This window comes from Hyla sarda, chromosome 10, assembly GCF_029499605.1.
Source record: "Hyla sarda isolate aHylSar1 chromosome 10, aHylSar1.hap1, whole genome shotgun sequence".
Classification (NCBI taxonomy): domain Eukaryota; kingdom Metazoa; phylum Chordata; class Amphibia; order Anura; family Hylidae; genus Hyla; species Hyla sarda.
In genome coordinates, this window is record NC_079198.1 from 85,611,999 (window position 1) to 85,636,380 (window position 24,382).

At 40.5% G+C, this 24,382-nt stretch overlaps 1 protein-coding gene across 1 annotated transcript in view; it reads right to left on the bottom strand.

Annotated features, from left to right (window-relative positions):
* LOC130293220 (5-hydroxytryptamine receptor 3A-like) overlaps positions 1 to 24,081 on the bottom strand; it is a 47,504-nt gene extending 23,423 nt beyond the window's left edge. The window contains exons 1-4 of the mRNA XM_056541723.1: positions 23,985 to 24,081; positions 14,189 to 14,340; positions 12,184 to 12,228; positions 9,221 to 9,330 (exon numbers count right to left, since the gene is read on the bottom strand). Of these exons, the coding sequence (XP_056397698.1) occupies positions 9,221 to 9,330; positions 12,184 to 12,228; positions 14,189 to 14,340; positions 23,985 to 24,081 (404 nt within the window). The remainder of the gene's footprint in view (positions 1 to 9,220; positions 9,331 to 12,183; positions 12,229 to 14,188; positions 14,341 to 23,984) is intronic.
* Between the last annotated feature and the right edge of the window lie 301 nt (positions 24,082 to 24,382).

A 24,382-nucleotide genomic window follows, 5' to 3' on the forward strand; every position in this document is an offset into this window, starting at 1 on the left:
ATACTGTATCCCCTGAATATAAAACTATCATCCACTGTACCTCCTGCATATAATACTGCCACCTACTGTACCTCATGAATATAATACTGCCACCTACTGTACCCCCTGAAAATAATACTTCCACTCACTGTACCCCCTGAATATAATATTGCCACCGACTGTACCCCCTGAATATAATACTCCCACCGACTGTACCCCCTGAATATAATACTTCCACACACTGTATCCCCTGAATATAATACTGCCTCCTACTGTACCCCCTGAATATAATATTGCCACCGACTGTACACCTAAATATAATACTGCCACCTACTGTACCCCCTGAATATAATACTTCCACACACTGTATCCCCAATACTGCCACCTACTGTACCCACTGAATATAATACTGCCACACACTGTACCCCCTGAATATAATACTGCCACCGACTGTACCCCTAAATATAATACTGCCACCTACTGTACCCCTGAATATAATACTTCCACACACTGTATCCCCTGAATATAATACTGCCTCCTACTGTACCCTCTGAATATAATACTGCCTCCTACTGTACTCCCTGAATATAATATTGCCACCTACTGTACCCCTGAATATAATACTGCCTCCTACTGTACCCCCTGAATATAATACTGCCACCCACTGTACCCCCTGAAAATACTGCTAACTATTGTACTACCTGAATATAATACTGCCTCCTACTGTACCCCTGAATATAATACTGCCTCCTACTGTACCCCTTGAATATAATACTGCCACCCACTGTACCCCCTGAATATAATACTGCCACATACAGTACATACAAACACATCATACAGTACATACACACACATACATACACACATCATACACACACATATCATACAAACACATACATACACACATCATACACACACATATCATACATACACCCGCCGCCTCCAGATCCCCCCCCACACAGAATACATCTCCACACGTCATACAAACATCTTGTTTACACACATCTTTCACGCACACATTATTCATACATCATACATACAGTACATCATATATGCACATACATCAGCAAAATCTGCTGAAGCAAATATGCAGCAAAAATACGCACACGTGAACGCACCCTTAGGGTAGGGTCACATGTAACAGATCAATAGTGTATGTTACTCTGCTGATCCGTCAATGACCTGACCCTATAGTGTGCTTCCAGCTGTTTTCCCCTGTGTCCTGCTTGCAGCAGCAATCTGCCGCTCCACGATGTGTCAGAATACACTGCATGTGCCCACAGTGCCTCGCAGGTCCCTGTGTGGCTGCTTGTTAGTGGCAGATTGCTGTTGTGAGCAGCACACAGGGGGGAAAACAGCAGGAGGCACTCTATAGAGCCAAGTCATCGGTGGATCCGCAGATATGTAACCCTACCCTAATGTTAATCTGTACAGGATGATTTATGATAAGAGAGGTTTCCACAATATATATTTTTTTTCTTTAACTTAAAGGAGCACTCCAGGATGCAAAAATTTTCATTCAGACTGCGGGCAGTAAAATAATAAATATATATACGCACCAGGGGTGCGGCCTCCGCCGAAATCCTTTTCCTGGTTGCCGGTGGGCGTTGAGTCACACTGCCGCTCAGCCTATCGCTGGCCGAGGCAGGACTTCACTGCGGCCGGTGATTGTCAGTATGCCTCACTAACCACCGGCAACCAGGAAAAGGATCGTGGCGGAGGCTGTCCAGGCATGCTGAGAGTTGTAGTTTTAGATCAGAGGATGTCACTATGCGCAATTACTATGAAGTAATTACTTCATATACGCAATTACTATGAAAGGAGGTCAGAGGGGGGCTTCTCCCCCCCATCTGTCCTCCACCATGTTCCTTTTCTGACACCCCCCCACCCATCTGTCTCCATGTTCCTCCCCCCTCTGTCATACTCCATGCTAGTGTTACTCAACCAGGGTGCCTCCAGCTGTGGCCAAACTACAACTCCCAGCATGCCCAGACAGCCTTTGGCTGTCCAGGCATGCTGGGAGTTGTAGTTTGGCCACAGCTGAAGGCACCCTGGTTGGGAAACACTGCTCCATGCTCTTCTAGCCAGCAAACCCTCCCCCCGCCACTCTCACCTCTGACCCTCCGTCATTCTTTTCCAGCCTCGTCCAGCTCCTCATGTTGCAGGGAGGCTGCAGCATCTCTAGGCGGCGGCGGGATGTCCTCGTCCTCCTGTGCAGCTGGGGCAGGGACCGTGACGTCAGGTACATGCTTCCGACGTCTGCTGCTCTTAAAGCGGCAGTGTCCCTTCCCCCAGCCGACGTTACTTGGGGCCGGGGGACCGGACTAAATGAGGCCCCCCTTCAGCGCCACCAGAGAAGGGGCGTAGGGGCCCGGTCGCCATGGCGACCGTTGTGACCTCTATAGCTGCGCCACTGCTACTGGCACATTAAATATAACTTTTTAGGTTCATCTATTTGAAATCTTCAATTTAAATGTTAAAAAATATTTTAAATCTTTTCAATTGTGAGACCCTATGGTCTCGTCAGGCTGTTGCCACCTCCAGGCTGGGTCATTCAGCCACTATATGGTCTCTTCTTACTGATGCCACCTCCAGGCTCTGTTATTGTGCTGCTCTAATCTGCATGTCATATTGAATAACATTATTATTTAACCCAGCACACTCCCTATGCGTGTTACAGCAAGGCAAAGTGTTCTACACCCCTGTTGAGGCTCTCTGTAGGCCAGAAATAGCAGTTTTTAATAGCGCCGCAAATAAATTCAGAATTAAATGATTTTTTTTTTTTTGAAAATTCGCCGAATCAGCCAAATCAAATTTTTCAAAAATTCGCTCATCTCTACCGAAAATTGTGCACTCAATGGCCTGAATTTATCAATCTGCCTGAAACCAAAACTGTCTGCTTTTAACCATAACAATTAATTACAGCCCAGCTTATATTTTACCAGAGCTGGCTAGGATATGAAATCTGAGCTGTGATTAGTTTTTATAGGCAAAACCAGACAATTTTGGATTCTGGCAGACTGCTAAATCTGGGCCTGTGTATAAGAAATGGTAAACATCAGACCAGGTCCCCTTCTATCTTTTTTCTGTGGTCTAGTTCTGATGCTCATGTGACAATTGCAGAAGCTTGTTGGAGATGGACAGGAGTCCATCTGTTTGGTCTACAGCTATTCAGTCCCATATGCAGATGCAATGGACTTTATCTTATGACATCTTTGTGCTACGGTAACTCTTTTTTGGGATCAAACTAAACAGGCTATCCTTTACTAAATGAATCCTGGTATCCATAATTTTGTATGTTCACTGGTTGTCCGTCTTTAAAATAGTTTTGGTAGGTAAAGATGTGTGCACTAGGGATGAGCGAATCAAATCTGACGAATCTGAATTTATTAAGAATTTCAGGAAAAATTTGATTTGCAACGAATGCGAATTTCGACGTATTTCGATCACACAAATCGCTTCATTTAACTCCATTTAGTGTGGTCCAGGCTCCAGAGCATCTAAAATGGTGGATCCACATGTGAGGACATGGGGCAAGGAATCCTGGGAAGGCGGGAACAAGAGTAGGTGGGATGACCCTGAATCACATGCAGCATGCAGCCTATCAGCAGCCAGTCACCCCTGTGATGTCACAGCCCTATATAATCTGCAGCCATATTGCAGCCAGTCACTTCAGCCTTTCACTGCAAAGAGATGGATGGGGACAGACATTGCTGTGTGTTGCACAGAAAAGCTTTCTTTCCAGCAGCGATTCACCTCCTAGTAAAATTAGCATTCTGATTTGACTAGGAGGGACAGACAGCAGTGTATGTTTGACAGAAAAGCATTCTTACTGCAGCGATTCACCTCTCAGTCACTGTCTACAGCGTTCTATTACAGAGAGGGACAGAGAGCAGTGTGTTGCACAGAACAGCAGCGATTCAGCTCAAGCACAAATCCTTCCTAGAAGCACTGATAGGGAAAAGAGTGAGATTGAGAGAGAAAGTGCAATTTTTGGTGTAGTACACAGTGACTGTGTGCTGCAGCACTGGTGTGTACTGCTGGCGTTGTGCACAAATACTTATTTAAGAGTACTGTAGCATATTTTCTCCTTTCATAAGTGCATACCACATTTGTACATCTAAGTGGTGTACTATTTTGTACCTGCTAAAGTCTCAAGGACCTAGATACTGTGAAAGGCCAGGCAAAAGTACTCACCGGCTGGTGTACACAAATACTTTTTTAAGCGTATTGTAGCGCATTTCTCTCCCCTCATAAGTGCAAGGGGCCGCAAGAGGGGTCCAGCACACATTACACTGAGGCATTGATTCCCAACCGGGGGGGTGCCAGGACACTCTGGTGGGAAATATGGCGCTAACATTTTTTGATTTTTCTGCCCAGGCCTGCGTACCTGTGAGTCACTGGCATGCAGGCCAGGTGAGAGGGAAGTCTGTGTGCAGTGCCGGGACAGGTGATGCTGCAGCTCCAATCCTCGTGTATCCTCCCTCTCCTGTGGAGCAGCTCCGAACTCTGGATTCTCCCTGGTCCCTCAGCATAATGATGTGGATGGAGGGAAGGATCAGGGGCAGCGCTGACAGAGGCCTACTCAGCTTCAGGTAGTGCTCCCCCCACCCTTCTTTCACTCCTCTGCACCTCTCTGTCACTCCTTGTAACCCCTGGACACCCCTCTGTTATCCCGTACACCCCTCTGTCACCCCTCTACACCCTTCTGTCACCCATTTAAACCCCTCTGTCACCCCTGTACACCCCACTGTTACCATGTACACCCCTCTACACCCCTGTCTCACATGTACACCCCTCTGTCACTGTGTGGGGTTAGGCTGGTTATAATAGCCTTGCAGTTTGCAGATTTTGTTTAAAGATGTTTCATAATTTATAAAAATTGACTTGTAAATGTAATCAATAATCATCATTTATTGTGCGTTGTGGGAAGGCTGGTGGCATTATGTTTGGAGAAGGCTGAAGTATTTTGTAGGGAAAAGGGGAGTATAATGCTGGAAAAGTGCAGAGCCTAATACTAATATGTTTGTGTTGCAGGTTCTGCCCAAGAGTTTTGGCTGGAACAGATTATCATGATGTCCTGTGCCAGATGGGGAAGAAGAAAAGATGAGAATTTCTATGATCAGTGAATATGTCGTTTGTGAGTCGTTGCATAAAACCATACTGTAATCTACATAAGAAACATATTAAAAAAATTATTTGGTGGAGGTGTCCCGCTACTTTTTTTTCCCAAGGGGTGCCCCAATTTTCTGTTCTCGCCTCAGGAGCCAAAAGACCTAGCTACAGCTCTGTCTGTAATGCACATCATGGAACAATGTTTAGCACTTATCTGATCGTCTTGTTGTTTTCAGACTTTGTTTAAAGACTTTTTATAATTTAGGAAAGGTGACTTGTAAATTTTTAAATAAAATGTAATAGAATTTAAATTAATATTTTGAATCCATAAAAGCCAGGTAAGGCTGCATTCACACTTTGTTTTTACGTTACGGGTGCCGGATCAGGCTGGGGGAGGGGCAAACCGGGCTCTCCCGTACCCCAGCCGGACCAGTGCTGAAATCCATTTACTTTAATGAGCCGACCGGAGTCAAACGGTGACTCCGGTCGGCTCATTTTTGACCCGTATGTGGTTTCCTGACCGGGCCTAAAACCGTAGTATACTATGATTTTATGTCTGGTCACAACACCAGATACGGGTCAAAAATGAGCCGACCGGAGTCAACGTTTGACTCCGGTCGGCTCATTAAAGTAAATTGATTTCAGTACTGGTCCTGCTAGGGTACGGGAGAGCCCGGTTTGCCCCTCCCCCAGCCGGATCCAGCAAAGTGTGAATGCAGCCTTACCTGGCTTTTATGGATCAAAAATATTAATTTAAATTCTATTACATTTTATTTCAAAATTTACAAGTCACTTTTCCTAAATTATAAAAAGTCTTTAAACAAAGTCTGCAAACTACAAGACGATCAGATAAGTGCTAAACATTGTTCCATGATATGCATTACAGACAGAGCTGTAGCTAGGTTTTTTGGCTCCTGGTCCGGCTCGGGTACGGGAAAACACAGTTTGCCCCTTCCCCAGCCGGATCCGGCACCCGTAATGTAAAAATGAATTGGCTGAATTGAATTTTTCAAAAATTCGCTCATCTCTAGTGTGCACCATTAATTTTCTTTTAATTTATTGGTCTTCAAACTGTGGCCCTCAAGATGTTGTAAAGCTTCAACTCTCATGATGCCCGGACAGCCAATGGCAATGCCAAAAGAAATGCAAGCTAACAGATTTGTATACAGAGTGACCAGGACATACTGTAGCTCATCTGTTTGAATGTTGCCCTATATTGTCTAGGACAAGGAGAGGCTTCCTTGGGTGTGCTGAATGCTACTGTTATTTCTTTTCTCCGCTGTATCTGTAACAAAGCAGACAATGAAAACTTCCCCCCACCTCCAAGCTGTGCCAGGTTGTGGCACTAAAGCAGTTAAGCCCCCTTCTTGACTCTAAAACCCTAAATGTTGTTCAATGGTGCCTTTCATTTTTAGAAAACAAATAAAGCTTGCAGGTTCCCTTCAAAGGAAGCTCCACATCCTAATACACATAAGGTGAGTTGTTTCTGGGTCAACAGGGAGGAGGCAATTGAAAAATTGACCTTAAAGGGGTTATTCAACATAATGTGACTTTAGTAATTAAGTATCATACAGTATTGGACATGCTTACCAAGGATCTGTACTTGTGTTGGTGGTAAATGAGTGTCCTGTGTCCTCAATCACACTGTTGGCTTGTTGTTGGGAACTGGCTACTTCCTATTTCTGTGGCCTCCCTCAGACTACAATCCCCAGGATCCTTTGTTTTAAGGTGAGAGATGATTTATTTCCCTCCAACACATCGGTTATCCCACCCATTGCATCCAAGCACAACCTAACACCAAGTTGTGGATATGTGTAATGATGAATGAACACACATGTGCGCCAGTAACCTCATAAGGAGGCTGTCTTCACACACAACAGACAAAGCAGCCAGGCCCTCTTTACCACCTGATGTATTGTCATGGGCCGCACAGCAAGCTGGGAAAGGTCTGAGGTGACACTTATTTTGTAGGCTGCAAAAATGAACTTCCAAGAAGAAGACAGAGGGGGACATTTATCAAGGGATTTAGAGCTCTTGTTTTGCTTACAAAAGACGCACAAAAATTTTCATAAGCGCCTAAGCAAATTTTTGTGCGACTTTCGGAGAGTTTCGGAAAGTGATGAATTACATTTTTCTCTTTGCAGTGGTCTGATATTACAAAAAGTCGCAACCCCTCCAAAACACCGTGAATGTTAGCCAGCCCGGACCTGGCTTACAAAACAGCTTTGGAGAGCAATTTTTTATATTTCCCGCTGGCAGCTATGATCACGGCTCCAGCGGGAAATATGATATTACAACTGTACAAAGGAGCCCCGGGCTGGCATCACTCTGCAGCCGCCCGGGCTCCGTCTGATTCTATCTCCGATATCCTAACTTAATGATGGGGACACTGCTTTACATCCCCCCCCCTTGTCTCCCACCCGCCCATGCTGCACATCTCCCATCTGTCTGCTACCTGTTGCAAGACTACAACTCCCAGCATGCCCTTACAGTGAGTGCATGCTGGGAGTTGCAGTCTTGTAGCGGGCAGGAGATGTGCGGCACGGGCGGGTGGGACACAAGGGGGGGTGTAAAGCAGTCTACCCATCCCCTCATTAAGTTAAAGAGTAGGGGGGATAGCATCAGATGGAGCCTGGGAGGCTGCAGAGTGATGCCAGCCTGGGCTTCTTTTAATATACCTCTGCGCCGCAGAGTTTTTCTAGTCCCTACTGTAATTTCTAATTTCCAGCTTCGTGCTTGGCCGGGTCCAAGCAGCCAATCATGGGACCCAGGAAATTTGATCTTACAGTAGAACCTAGAAAAACTCCCCTGCTCTGTTATATATTAAAAGGAGGATCACTCTGCAGCCGCCCAGGATTACCGCAGATGGGCTGGGAGATGTGCAGGAGCTGTCCCTGCCATCCCTCAGTGCTGCAGTACACTCAGAGATGGCAGGGACATCTCCTGCATATATCCCGGCCTGGCTGCGGGAGTCCCGGGCTGCTGCAGTGTTATGTTAGCTTGGGCTCCCTTTGCTACGGCGGGTGACAAGCCGTTTCGGGGAGACCCCTTTGCTATTGAGAAAGGGGTCTCCCCAAAACGCGTCTAGCATACCTACCCACCTTGTCAATACAGACCACCCTGAAAAACAACCATCCACAGCATTTCCAGCACTTTCAACTGCTGGAACCTCCCAATTTGCAGCCCACCGCTCAGACAAGCACTCTGCAGCGCTGGACACATACGAGGACGCTGTCTGCTCACACTCACTGCCGGACTGTTGCCTTCATTCCACCGCCAAATACCGGCCAGACGCCAACCTGTGCCACTCCAGATACCAAGCCAGACCGGCACACGGACACCATCCCCGGGCCAGCCGTACAGCCTTGCCATTCCTGACAAGCGAGGTTCCCATCCCGGAGATCATTAGAAGCGGTGCGGTGAGTGGTGCATAGCACCAGCCTCTTATTACAAACTATCACTTTGCTACTAAATACCACGGATATAATATCAATATATTGAACTACTTGTGGGTGGCTGTATTGAGGATTTTTTACAACGCTTTTCTACAACATATATACCTCCAATGACTTTCAAGTAATTTTATATGATTTTAGATCATTCTAACAGTTCATCTTTGTTCATGTATGAATTTTGAGTACCAATAAGTATACAGTCCACAGCAAGGGCCCTGCTTGGACATACTTTCAATTGTATTTCACCAATAAATTGTTTATGCATATCTTACTAGCTTGTTCATCTTTACACATATACTGTATATACCTTAAGGTCTGTCTTCTCTTTTCTACTCTTGAACCAACTTTAACCTGACATATCATGCTTTACACACCTCGATGGACCAAACTTGAAATTTTAAAGGGTATTCCCCTATTTTTCTAACAAACACCTATACGTACTTTTCCCCTCCCTGTCATGGTGTCAGCCCCTGATGTGAAGCACTTCCTTATGTTAGTGTCGCACAACGGCCTTCACACTCAACTAATCAGTGACGGAGGTCACTGTCCCACAGACTCTCTGAAACACCCCTTCAACACAGTCATGTTACTTCAAGATATGTAACATGTTCAATTAAAGTTTGCTACATTTTAAGTAAAAGGAGGGATTATAAGGGATTATTTATACTTACAGTTCAACCACTGTAATATCCGGTTGCCATATCCATTGTGTAGGAATTGAAACTCTTGTTACATTATCAAATTTCTCTGGATCCCAAGTAAGAAACTCATCCTTCCAGGACTGTTTAATATGAGAAAGCCAAAAGAAAAGTAATAACTCTGTATTATGAATATAGTCCTAAATGTTTGTTCTTGCTCTAACAGGTACTCTAATTTTATTAACATCAAATCCTATTAAACCCTTTATTAGTTCAAATAAAAAAATAAAATAAAACAATGAAATATTAGGATGTCTTCATCAGAAATCTCCAAAAATTAAAATGGCTTACATGACTTGTACCACATTTTCAATGTGTTTGAGATACTTTTTAGACACTTTTGCACCATAGCTTATAGGGAAGTGGGTGAACCTTCAGTAAAAGAAGCATGGCTTACCTGCGACTCTTTTTTACACAAATTTTTTTTACCAATAGAAGGTGTGACTAGACAGTCTTAGGATCTATTAAATTAAAGCCCATAGACTTCTATGGGATTCAGCACTCCTATTCACACTTCTGAATTTCAGCTTGCAGAATTCCGTGTGGAATCCCATAGAAGTATTTGGGCTTTAATTTGAGGCGGAGTTCCGCTAGCTGAAATTCTGCTATGTGAATAGACCCTAAGGATTGCACAACCTGAGTCACTGTTAAAAATCTATTTCATGTTTAGGCTGGGTTCACACATATTATTTCGGTAAACATCTTGGTCAGCCAAAACCATGAGAGAAACCAACACAGAGAAATTCTATAATGGAAAGATGTGTTCCTTCTTCCGTGTGTTTGACCCACTACTGATTTTGGCTAAAAATTCTGATCAAAATACTGACCAGAATTAGACTTTTTTTGTTATTAATCTCACATAGTATCTTAAGTAAAATTTTGAGTTTTGCAAAAATACATTAAAAGCTGCATTTTATGGTGTTTTTCTATAGAGCTCTATAAAACATAAGCAATGCCCAAAAAAATAACATAATAAAAATATAGCATAAAAAAGTTGAGTAAAAAAACAACACAAAACAAAATAACACCACCACAATTAGGCCTAACTAGTATATTATACTGACCTGGGGTTTGGGATTTTAATCTGTTTTGTATTATGCTGTGTTTACTCACTGAAGACAGTCCTTTCTTTCCTCCGATAATATTTACAAGCAGAGTCTACAAAGTCTACCAAGATTAGATTAGATTGTTATATCATCAGACCAGGGGCTGTGCGATGGGGACTCATTTCGACCCCAGTTATGCTAATTTGAATAAGGGGGTGTTAATTTACTGTACATTTATCGATGATTTGTTTTTATTTGGACTGGGACTTTGGATATGGCCTTGGAATTTATTTCACACCTTAATAATACATGTGGGGTCTTACTTTTACACCTAATATTTCTGATTCTAATATGGTTTTCTTGGACCTAGAGATATTTATGGGCCCGGAGGATTGTGTTCAGACATGCACCCATTTTAAAAAAGTGGATGTTAATAGTTGTCATTCCCATGAGTGGATATACAATATCCCTTATGGTCAGTACCGCAGAGTACGTAAAATTTTACCTGAGAGATAGAGATAGAGATTTTACCTGTCAATCTAGAATACTACAAAAGTGCTTTTTAGAGAAAGGATACTCTAAACAAATTTTAAAAAATGCATAAAAAAAACTCTTCCTTTGAAGCAATGTGAATTAGTGAAATCCTATAAAAAGAATGAGAATATGACTCCTAATAAGAAAAAAATCTATATAATTTTATTACTAATTGTAATAGTAATAAAATCCAACAGATTTTAAATAGACATTGGGCAATATTAAAATTGGATCCCCTTTTGAAAAAACAGATTCCTTCAAAACCGGGTTTAACATTTCATTGGGCAAAGAATTTGAAAGCTCTATTAGTTCCAAGTAAACTACGGACTGAATTAAAGAATAGTCACTTACAAAACCAGGGTACTGCTGTATCTCATGACTCCTTTCATATGATGTGGTCAGGTGATTGTCAGATGGGCTCCTGTCTATGCGGCTCCAGCCGCTGCCCGTGTTGTGGATGGATTTTGCCGGTGGAAGATCGGGTATTACATTCTAACTAGACAGGTCAGATTTTCAGTATTAGAGCGTCTTTTACATGTGCCTCCAGGTATGCAGTCTATTTGCTCACTTGTGTGTGTGGAATTCAGTATATATTTTGACGGACTATTCAGACTGTCCATCAGAGGAGGAATAAACACCATTCCAATATACTGTATTCCTTTATAAAGCACAACATCTTTCACCATGTCTGTTTGAAGCATGGGGGAGACATTATTGTATTGCGGTTAGCAATGATTAAAACTATACCTCTAGATGTCAATAATAGATTTCAATCCCTCATCAACAGGGAATCTAATTTGATTTTTATGTTTAATACTTTGGTCCCGGAAGGGCTTAATGAGTCGAGTTGAGCGGCTATATTTATAGGTATGGCAGCAAAGAAACAAGAAAATTCCTCTGTAGGTGCTACTCCTCCAAAAGGGAATCACACTTAGAGATGAAATTTAGTAAAGTTGAACTTTATTCACCAATGACACATTTCGGGTATACACCTTTCTTCAGATTGCCAATCTGAAGAAGGGTGTATACCCAAAATGCGTAATTGGTGAATAAAGATCAACTTTACTAAATTTCATCTCTATGTGTGATTCCGTTTTGGAGAAGTAGCACTTACAGAGGGATTTTCTTGTTTCTTTGGAATCACTGAAGGAGACTGCCCATTGGACTCCTAAGCCCTTATATAGCAAAGATTTCAAGTAATAAAATATATAATTATAATTTAGTTATAATGAATCTTTTTTTTACAACCCTGCATATTAATCTCCTCTGCTCCTCTTACTCTATAACAAAATGCAGGTAGATTGGGCAGCATTTTCATGGTGACAGACAATATAAAATCAGTTCATTTTTTTTTACCTGCTCATACCAGATGTAAGTAGTAAATGATTGCTGTTTCTCATCCTGATGAAAGGTAGAATGACAAAAACAAAAAAAAAGAATTTAAAATACTATTCAATTATGTATTTAGTCAGAACTGCTAAAAATTCAAACACAAAGTGCAACTTGCTTCAAATGGGGGGTCTTGCAGGAGAGTATCTACAAGGGGCGCAGAGCTTGCAGTGACAAAATTGATACATGATAGGTGGGGGCCATGTCCCTTTTTTTTCTTAGGAGCATCAAATTACCACATTTGTATTTTGCCCAAGCAGGGTTTTCCAAGAAAGTGTAAAAAAAACAATAAAAAAATAAAAAGGTTTGAAAACTTTAGAATTCCCACCACATGATGATAAATGTCTGTCAAGGCAACTGATACGTTCACATGACATGACGTTCATTCATGTCATGGCAATCCAATGCACTCAGGAGCAGAGTGCACATGCTCAGCAGCAGAAGACGGCTGTCAAATACAGCTGAGCTTCCACAACTGCAAAGACCGAAGATCATGCCAGTCTTTGCAGTTTAACTCTATAGATGCAACAGTCAATGCTGAATGCTGCATCTATAAGCCTGACAGGGGGGGAAGGGCTTGCCCTGTCACCCCTTGACAACTCCACATTATAACTGTGAGGTTCCAAGGGGTGCAAAAGCAACCAGAGACCAAATTATGACCTCCAAGTTTGCCAGCAACAGAAGCCTGTGAGGCCCAGCCACAGGCTGGGTCTTAAATGTTGTCAGTAACACTGAGAGGTATAGAATTCAGCAGTAGTAATTGGACAGTCCCCAAAGGGGACAAAGAAAAAGTTTTTGTAAAAACTAATTAAGTGTAAAAAAAAAGCCCTATTTTATTACACAAAATAAAAAACAAACACATATTTAATAGGCATTGTCATATTTGTAACAACTATAATGTTATTTACCCTGCTTAGTAAACTCCATTAAAAATGAAAAAGTACTATTATATGTACCCCATAATAGTACCAAAAACAGCATGTTCTGCAAAAACCAAGACAATTTTTAATTTCATCTCCACTTTGCCTTACATGCTGCTAACAATCTAAATAGTTAACACAGTTTCTAAATCCTGTTGTGATTTTTTCAAAGGGGGTCATAAAAGGGTGTTTCTTGCACCTGGGCCACTCAGATCTATTTCTGAAATGAATGGGTCCCTTAGTGGGGTACTCCACCCCTAGACATCTTATCCCCTATCCTTTGACTATCTTACTTCAAAGTCTAAAATGTCAGATTTGGAAAAATGCTATTGTCATAAAAAAAATACAGTCTCAGAATCACTTGGATAAGTGAAAGTATTACAAGATATTAAATGGCACATAAAATTAAATGGCTCAGTTAAAGGAGAACTTCATGAAAAATCAGCTTATCCCTATCCACAGGACAGGAGATAAGTAGCCGATTGGGGGGGGGGGGGGGTCTGACCGCTGTGACCCCCTGCAATCACCGGACAGGACCCTGTGGATAGGGGATAAGTTAACTTTTGCCTCTAATGTAATATCTGTCCAAATAAATCTGGATCCAACAGAACTATCTATCTATCCAACAAACCTTGCTGAACACCTATACTGGTAAGCTCTGTGTTCTGTGCTTATATCAAAAAATGTAAAAAGAAAGCACAATTTGATATGCAAATACTTGGCTCCGGCATTTGTATAATCATGTTCAATTTTTCTGCATTTGTTTCATAACATTTCATTAAAAACAAATTAGTCTCAAAGCTTTAGGTTGGGTTTGCATGATTTGCCATTGTGGCTTCTCTCCTGTGAGGAATGATAATTAGGTTTCCTGTAATCTGAAATATATTTCTCTATGTTATTGTAGCGCTGCAGCTTGGTAAAATAAATACACGGAGGGACCTAGAAATGATCCTTCACAGATATCTATATTATCAAAAACTACCAAAGCTAGGATACAAGAAGGGACAACAAACACAGTGCAGTCAAGAGTGGTCATGAAGAACAAGACTTACCACAAGCAGAATGGCATAAATTTGGAGATCTATATACACATTTATTGGCTTTCTCCAGTCTTGCACCGGTCTCACCCCCTTGTTGTACCCATTCATTAAGTGCGCTATAAGTCTTCCGTGGGCACTTTTAAGAGTCAGGTTATTTTCTTGAGCTTCAAAACATTGTAATATATTAAAGACAGGTTAGATAGTTTAGTTGATATCATATATGGTTATGAATAATGTCTAATAATGCATTTACTGTACCTGTGCAGGTTTTATAAAGATATAAGAACCATATACTGTGTAAAGTCCATATGCAGTTCATTTCTTCTGTTATTTCAGTAGATACTTATTGTCAAGTGCCCAATATCTGTCCTCTGAAATGTGTTAGTTGCGGAGATTGAATGTCGATTTCCAGTGGTTGTAGTGGAGACTAAATGTCTTCTCTGTTTACTGTTATTTAGAAAGTCCTGATGATTGGCAAGGTCTCCTGCCCCTCCCTACCCACCATGTGCACTCTAATCTTTATATCCTCTTAATGCCAGTCTCTTAACTGTTCTCAAATGGTTTGGAACATTAATGTTATCTTAGGTCTCAGAGTGCAAATTCAAGTGCTTTATAAGGGAAATGTAATATTGTCTTGTTACTGTTAGAGAGAATATTTTCGAGAATAGGGTTTTTTGTTTTGTTTGTTTTAGATTGGCCTTCTCAACATAGAAAAATATAGATGCGCCCAATGTAAACACCAGCACTAAAAGACACAACTGCAATGGAAAATTAAGAACATACTTTTTTTTAGGTGGACCTTCTGCTCTCTTAATATGACAGTGTTGTTTTGTTCCTTTATTATTCCTCTTTGAAATGCATGAATTGTTACCATTCCCCTCTCGAGTACAGAAGTATCCTTAAAATGTCTGCCAGTGCTACATCAGCACTTATAATATCAGACTTTGTAGGGACTAGCTCTCCCGAGGAGGGGATTTTCATAACAGAGTAATTTTAGTTTATACTTTTTCACTATACATAATTAAGGAATGACACCAAAAATTGGCACAGAATGTTTAGTAACTGGTGACTATTACCAATGGCTGTGCAGTGGTCACTAGGGCAATGATGAGAGTTATGCTAGCTGTAATAGTCCCTGATGCTTTTGACATAAGACAGAGTGGTACTAACCTAGAGGTTCTTTTTGACCCACAAACCTTTTTGTCTAAAGCTTTTTCTACACACAAATTACAGGAATGAGACTTCTGACACTAGGATCACATTAAACAACTTGTAAGCTTATGTAGTATGAGTACATGAAATGTAAATGCAGATGTGAGCAAATGTTAGGGTTTTCTAGTTCCCAGGTTCTCAGTCTAAATTACTGAAACTACTGAACAAGGATTTTCACGGATTAGTTTAATGTGGTGCAAGGTGCAGCCCTCTATTTTACTGACTCCTTGGTGGTAATCTTTGGTACAGGCTGGTATTGACCAGACCATTTGACCCACAAAAAGATAAGTGTAAGACAAAGAGAACCTTGTACAACTTCTCCTCTTAAGGCTGAGATGTAGTAGGACGTATTCTCAAAGCGTGGACTTTATCAGGAACTAAATTGTAGACTATTAGCTAAGTGAAGCACATGTGGCTCTGGCAAAGGCCAGGAACTCCCTAACTGTTTTTTGTCTACATCTTTTCCCCCAGAAGAGGAGGGTTGGCCTAGGGACAATCCCTGTTATTATTGGCTAGGAGATTATTTATGACCAAATTATCACTCAGCTGTACAGTCAAGTATAAGACATGTGAACAATATTACCCTCTGTAGGACCTCAGTGTATGCATGACATAAAGTGCAATGTACACAACTGGGGTCAATTGCTACCAGGATCTGAGTCTAGGGCACAACTGTGATACAACATTCTATTGAAACCCTTTAGACTGTCCCACTGGCACAGGAGTTTCAAAAAAGGTGAGCCCAATTTATGATCATCAGATCCCATAGTAAGAGGGCCTACCAAACGATGTTTTAGCACCATTTATTACTCTTATCATATTGCAAGAACATTCAGGGTAACATTCAAAGATATAAAAGAAAAACTGTCTTTATTGCTCAATGCAGCCAAAGGGCAACCATTTGTGTTTTAGACAGTTTTATAAATATGCCTCACTGTATTATGTCTAATGAACATTTGACTTCAAAACACCAAAACAAGTATCCCTGTGCTATGCATCACCTTCTTTAGAGCTTTAAATTGGTACAATAAGGGACTATTATGAAACTGTCTCAAAGTTTGTCTAAAAAAACTGACTAAGGCTGGGTTCACCCTACGTTTTCTCCCATACGGGAGCGCATACAGCGGGGGGGAGCTGAAACCTCGTGCTCCCATATGCCTTCATATGCGCTCCCGTGTGAAACGTTCGGTCCGGTCGGCTCATTTTTGCGCCGTATGCGCTTTTACAACTGGTCCTAAAACCGTGGTTGACCAAAGTTTTAGGTCCGGGGAAAAAGCGCATACAGCGCAAAAATGAGCCGACCGGACCGAACGTTTCACTCCGGCCGGCTCATTGAAATGAATGACATACGGGAGCGCATACGAAGGCATACGGGAGAACGAGGTTTCAGCTCCCCCCTGTCGTATGCGCTCCCGTATGGGAGACAACGTAGTGTGAACCCAGCCTAAAAGTGGCAAAACTATCAAAAATCCATTTGTTTGGGGGGCCTTAGTATTGTTCTTCTTGCAAATGTATACTAAAGACAGTACAATTTGTGATATTACTATATTAGTAAGTTATATATCTTGGGTTGATAGTCTTGTTTAAATACAATTTTCTAAAATCAGAATACCCCTTTAAGACTGAGGCATCTATCATTTAAGATGTTATAAAAAATTTAAGGAGTCAAGCTCTTTAAATTGATGTACAACAGTTCTTTTCCTACTAATGATAATGCAATTGTGTTAATGTTACTGGATATGTTCTGAACTGAATGTAAGCTTGGATACTTAAAAGTCCCAGAAGATCATAACGTACATTACTTAGGTGTCTGGCAACACTTTGCTTTTTATTACATAGGACTGAAGAGATTATAAAATATTAACAATGCATGTTAATATTACTCTACATGACTCATAAAAAAAAATTATGGTAATTATATACCTTAATTGGGTAGACTTTTGGTCTCAAACCCAATCAGTTTACCACTGTAAATTCTTGTAGCTTTAGTTTTATATAATATAAACAATATATCGCCAACAATCTAGAAATCATAATAATTTTATTTATATAGCACCTGTATGCTTTGGAGTGTGGAAGGAAACCTTGGTGGCATTCGAACCCAGGACTTCAGCTCTACAATGCAACAGTACTAACCACTGAGCCACCGAAAACAATGGTACATCTCAATTATACAATTTTACATTGCTTACCTCAAAATGCTTTTTAGATTCTAAACAAATTATTAATAAAAGATAGATAAGATATATTATTTTGAATTTAAAATGTATATACAGTATGTTGCTCACCACTTGGGCCTTGTCATTTACTGACTGATAAATGGTAATTCCTAAAAGATGCAAAGATAAATCCTGAGTTCCTAAAATTGTTTCCCTCTCCCGTGGAAAACTTTTTTTTTTTTTTTTTATCAACTGGTGCCAGTAAGTTAAACAGATTTGTAAATTATTGTAAATTATTGTAAAAAATTGTAATCCTTCCAGTACTTTTTAGGGGCTGTATACTACAGAGGAAATGTTTTTCTTTTTGAATTTTTGGATTTCTCTTATGTCACAACCACAGTGCTCTCTGCTGACCTCTGCTGTCCATTTTAAGAACTGTCCAGAGCAGAATATGTTTGCTATGGGGATTTTCTCCTACTTTAGACAGTTTTTAAAATGGACAGCAGAGGTCAGCAGAGAGCACTGTGGTCATGACATAAGAGAAATCCAAAAAGAAAAAACATTCCCTCTGTAGTATACAGCCCCTAAAAAGTACTGAAAGGATTAAGATTTTTTTAGTAGAAGCAATTTACAAATCTGTTTAACTTTCTGGCACCAGTTGATCTTAAAAAAAAAAAGGTTTTCCACAGGAGTGCCCCTTTAAATCCTGTATACAAACACCTCATATATAGTTAAAGGAGTGACCTGTCGAATGAAATGTATCCCCTATCTAGCTTCTATATTTGGCTCACAAATCTCTCTGTTCTGCTGCTCACTCTTTCTGACATCCACTACTCAGAAAGGGACATGTCCGAGGCAAGCACTGAGCCCGTCCTCATTCACCATGCATTCAACTTCTCCCTGAGTCTGCTGTGTTGGGTCTCCAGTCACTACAGACCGCTCTGTAATCCCCTTCTGTCTGTTTTTAAGACAGGAGCCTGATAGACAGGACAGGAGAGAGCACAGAGGAGTGGTAGTGCCACCCTTACTTCCTAGACTTTGTCCCAGCCTGTGCTTCAGCTGGGGCAAAGATAATGCTCAGGCCAGACAGGACTATGTTCTGGATAGTTTAGGGACCCCTAGGGGTCTTTTTATTGGCCATGATTTCTATAAAGACATGTTTTCATGAAGCATATTAGAAAGATGAATGTTTTGCCAAGATGTACAACATATGAAAAGTTTTTGATCCTGACAGTGCCCATTTAATGTTTTTATCTTGACTTGTATACCGATTAGGAGAAATATATTCTCTTTTGTTCACTCTTGTTACATTTTGCTACCACCCTCACTTGGCTACACCAGACTTTTAAAAACATCATCCTAGTAAAGCATAGGCAAATAGAAAAACATATTTTTGTTAATATGTTCAAATATCTAGTTCAACCTGTTATCCTGCATTTTTTTAATGTATGCAATTGACAGTGGAAGAAAGAAGAGATGATACATGCGAAGTAAATATATCCAATTTTATTCAAGGCACGAGTAAAACCGGTACAACAACCCAGGCATATCAGACGCGTTTCAGGCGCATGTGCATCCTTCGTCAGTGATGTCATCCCCTCTCACAGGTGTCCGTTAAATAGTACTCCCAATGAAGAGGAAATTAACCCCTTCCTAGTGTTTTGGAGAGTATCAAAGTAACCAGACTTCTGGGGAGAGGAGAAGCAACTAATACCATACACATTGTAAGTAAAAGTGAAAGCTAAAATAATGAAACAAAAGCGAAAATTGCAACACATGGCTAAAAAATACATAGATGAAAATTAGCATGTTAAATATACATGATTGCTACAAACTTGTAGTTTTACTCAGCGTGAGGTAGCTATGCGGGGTTAATAGTGAAACAGCAGTTCATTGAGGTTCATACGGGGAACTAGTTCCCAACGTGAAAAAAAAAATGCTTCTCTTTCTAATAGTTTCCTCCGCATGCAACCTCCTCTCGGTCCCAAAGTGACACGCTCAATAGCATAAATACAAAAGTGCTTAACATTACCTCCATGTATATTTTTAAAGTGCATAGATGCTGCTGACCGATTACGTATGGTATTACTGGCACTGTCATTTAAATGCTCAAGCGCCCTCACCTTCAATTTTTTAGTGGTACATCCCACATATTTGAGGTGGCACTCTGAGCATTCTATGACATATACCACATTGCAATGGTTGCAGTTAATGTAATGCTTAATGGCATGATTCTGGTTCTCTATCGCATTTGAAAATTGTGTACATACTTTTGCACGATTGCAAGTTCTGCATATCCTACTGCCACATTTAAAAAAGCCCTTGTGACTAAGCCAGCCACTTTCTGTTTTTGTGTCGGAGAGTACCAAACTGGGGGACAATAAGTCCCCCAGTGTATTGGCCCTCTTTGGCACCACATGGCAGCTCTTGGAAAGAATGTTGGCCATAGTCTCATCTTGTCGTAGATAGTGAAGGTGTCTGTGAATAATTTCTTTTATGGCATTAAATTGAGATGAGAATGTAATAGCAACTACAGGTTTTTATGTTATTTTCATAGCCACGTACAGGTAACCGTTAGCAGCAGGGCCAGATTTAGACAAAGTGTGGCCCTAGGCAAACCTAAAAATGGGGCCCCAAATATTAATATTTGACCAATAAAAAATGTGGCCCATACGATTACAACGATACCCGATTTATATAGGTTTTGTTTTATTTTACATTTAACCCCTTAAGGACTAAGCCCATTTTGACCTTTAAGAACGCACCCAGTTTCATTTCAGTTTTTTTTAACTTTTTTTTTTTCAATTTTTCCATCTACAGACCCATATGAGGGCTTGTTTTTTGCGTGACCAATTGTACTTTGTGATGACACCTTTTATTTTACCATAAATGTACGGCGCAACCCAAAAAAATATAATTTTGTGGGGAAATTGAAAAGAAAAAAACTAAATTTTGCAAGTTTTTGAGGATTTCGTTTTGATGCAGTACACTTTATACTTACACTTTACATGTTCTCTTTATTCTGTGGTTCAATATGATTAAAATGTTACCCATGTTTACATGTTTTACCACTTAAAAAAAAATCAAACTTTTTCAACAAAAATAGTATGTTTCAAATCGCCTTATTCTGACCCCTATAACTTGGTCAGAATAGGCTGTATGAGGGTAATTTTTTGCGCCATGATCTGTAATTTTTTTGTTGTTCCACTTATGCGTATATGCAACTTTTTGATCACTTTTTAATAAATTTTGATGTGATGTGACAAAAAGCAGCAATCTTGGCTATATATATTTTATTTTTACATTTTCGCCATTCACCATAAGGGATCTTTAACATTATATTTTAAAAGTTAGGACATTAACGCACGCAGCGATACCACATATGTTTATTTAATTTAAACCTTTTTTTGTTAAAAAAAGGGGGGGGGGAGAAGGGGCTCATTACATTTTTTAAACTTTCTTTACACTTATTTATAGTCCCCTTTAAACTTTATATATTTATATATTTCTTTACACTTATATATAGTCCAATAACTTGATTGCTAATACAGATCAGTGCTATGCATAGGCATAACACTGATTAGTGCAATCGCCTTGATTGCAGACCAGAGCAGAAAACCCCGGGAAGGCAGCGGAGGCAGGTGAGGGGACCTCCAGCCGCCATCTTAGCTGATAGGATTCCCGCAGCAGCGCTGTGGGCGATCCAATCAGCTCTTCAAAGTGCCGCACTGCGGCAGATGCCATGATCTGTATTGATCACGACATCTGAGGGGTTAATGGCGGGCATCAGCACGATCACTGATGTCCCCCATTACCGACGAGTCCCTGGCTGCTGATACCAGCTGCGACCCACCATGCATATAGCGAGCATGCATGATCTGGTGCTCGCTTCTTGTACAGGATGTAAATGTACATCCTGGTGCGTTTAAGGGGTTATCCAGGAAAAAACTTTTTTTTATATATATATATATATATATATATATATATATATATCAACTTGCTCCAGAAAGTTAAACAGATTTGTAAATTACTTAAAAATGTATTTAAAAAATATAAAAAAATCTTAATCCTTTCAGTACTTATGAGCTGCTGTAGTTGAGTTGTTCTTTTCTGTCCAAGTGCTTTCTGATGACACCTTAATTGGGAACTGTCCAGAGTAGAAGCAAATCCCCATAGCAAACCTCTTCTACTCTGTGCAGTTCCCAAGAAAAGCAGAGATGTCAGCAGAAAGCACTGTTACCAGACAGAAAAGAACAGCTCAATATCAGCAGCTGATAATTATTGGAAGGATTAAGATTTTTTAATAGAAGTAATTTACAAATCTGTTTAACTTTCTGGAGCCAGTTGATACATAATTTTTTTTTAATGATTTGGTTCACGTGAGCCGGTAAATAGCACACAAAAAAACTAAACAGAAAGCATGGCTTTTTGTCGGCGGAAGAAGCAGGGCAGGCCGGGGGCAGTGAGATGACATAGAGAAAGCAGGAGATCACATGATAACACAGGTCTATCATGTGATTTGCTGCTTACTGTGTCAAGCAGAAAGGCCAATAAAACACTGCCAGAGACACAGATAAAAAGGCACTGATGCCACCCACAGCATTCAGAGCGCTCAGGAACTTCTGCAGAGAGGAGACAGAGAGAGGGAGAAAGCCAGACATAGGGACAGTTAGTGATTAAAAATATAGAGACTGAGATACTGATTAGAAAGAGAGAAAGATAGATAGTTAGATAGACAGACACAGATTAGAGAGAACAGGAGTCAATCCACATACAAGAAACCTACAGCAGATAAGGGGACATTTTTCTCACGGCCTCCAAAGGACTCATCTTATGCTACCATAAATCCAAAACAGTTTTCAAGGCTCATACCTGCAAATACTTGAATTGAATAGTGTTCCTCAACCAGCCACCGTAGCCAGTGCCGTGATTTGTATGCCCTCCCTTGGTGATGGAAGACGGTTTTCACTCAAAATCTCACTATACATGGCCCCATTCATTCTTTCCTTTACACAGATCAGTCGTCCTGGTCCCTTTGCAGAAAAACAGCCCCAAAGCATGATGTTTCCACTCCCATGCTTTACAGTAGGTATGGTGTTCTTTGGATGCAACTCAGCATTCTTTCTCCTCCAAACAGAACAAGTTGCGTTTTTACCAAAAAGTTATACTTTGGTTTCATCTGACCATATGACATTCTCCCAATCCTCTTCTCGATCATCCAAATGCTCTCTAGAAAACTCTGGGCCGGACATGTACTGGCTTAAGCAGGAGGACACGTCTAGCACTGCATGATTTGAGTCCCTGGCGGCGTAGTGTGTTACTGATGGTAGCCTTTGTTACTTTGGTCTCAGCTCTCTAGGTAATTTTTCTCTCCATTCTCTCCATTCTTGTGATCATTTTGACACCACGGGGTGAGATCTTGAGTGAATCCCCAAATCGTGTGAGTATATCAGTAATCTTGTATGTCTTCCATTTTCTAATTTCTCCCACAGTTGATTTCCTCACACCAAGCTGCTTGCCTATTGCAGATTCAGTCTTCCCAGCCTGGTACAGGGCTACAATTTTGTTTCTGGTGTCCTTCAACAGCTCTTTGGTCTTGGCCATTGTGGAGTTTGGAGTGTGACTGTTTGAGGTTGTGGACAGTTGTCTTTTATACTGATAACAAGTTCAAATAGGTGCCATTAATACAGGTAAGGAGTAGACTCTTAAAGAAGAAGTTACAGGTCTGTGAGAGCCAGAAATCTTGCTTGTTTTCATAGTTAAGGTATATTTATGATGAAAATTACAGGTCTCTCTCATCTTTTTAAGTGGGAGAACTTGCACAATTGGTGGCTGACTAATTACTTTTTTGCCCCACAGTACATAATACTTTGATCCATATAGTCCTAATTATGTATTCTCATCCTAGATCTTGTATATAGTATTGATGTCCACCAAACATCTTCTCACCGTCACACCCTTTGGTAAGTATGACTTTTAAATTGTTTCTTTATATTCATCCCTTTACATCTTAACTATACTAATTATTACTGATATTATGTTTGAGCTCATCTTATCTCTATTTACTAGGTTTTAATGATGGAATATATCAGTTCATATCTATAATTATTTTTCTCTGGATTATTACTATTTTAGATGTGCCAGCTTCAATGTGCTATGTGTATACTCTTACATGATCTTTTTTTACATTCTTTTTTCACTCCAGAAATGCAGAAAATGATAAACCCTCATTTAGTCCAGATGGTTGTTTATTATTCAGGCCATATATCCATTTAGCTTCTTCTTAAAGAAGAATTCTATCTATGTTTCCTTTCCGTGGCCCTAGATCATATTTTGAAACAACTTAAAATTTTATTACATCCAGTTTGTTGTCATGTACTTATCTTATATGTCGGGCAATCAGGGTATCGGGGGATAGTACTAATGTATTTGCCTACCAGTTTTCTTAGCTCCTGGGTAGTCTTTCCCAGGTACATCTTTGGACATGGACCTTGAGCCACATAGATCACATTGTGGCTGCTGCAATTGATACATTTCCTTATATCATATGTACATCCATCTGTTGGGTTAGTAAAATTCTTCATTTTTTATTATAAATTTGCAAGATGCACAATGTCCACATGGGAAGAAACCTACCTTTGGCTCTCTTTCATGGCTATGAACTAGTGTATCCCGAAGGCTTGGCCCAAGTCTATAGGTTACACTTGGTCTATCGGGTAGTACTTCCACATGTGTGGAACCAATTTTAGTATCCTCCAGTATTTTCTCAGTATGCCTGTGATCTGAGAGATATAGGCGTCATAGGTCCCTATGCACCTAATAATGTTTTGTGATT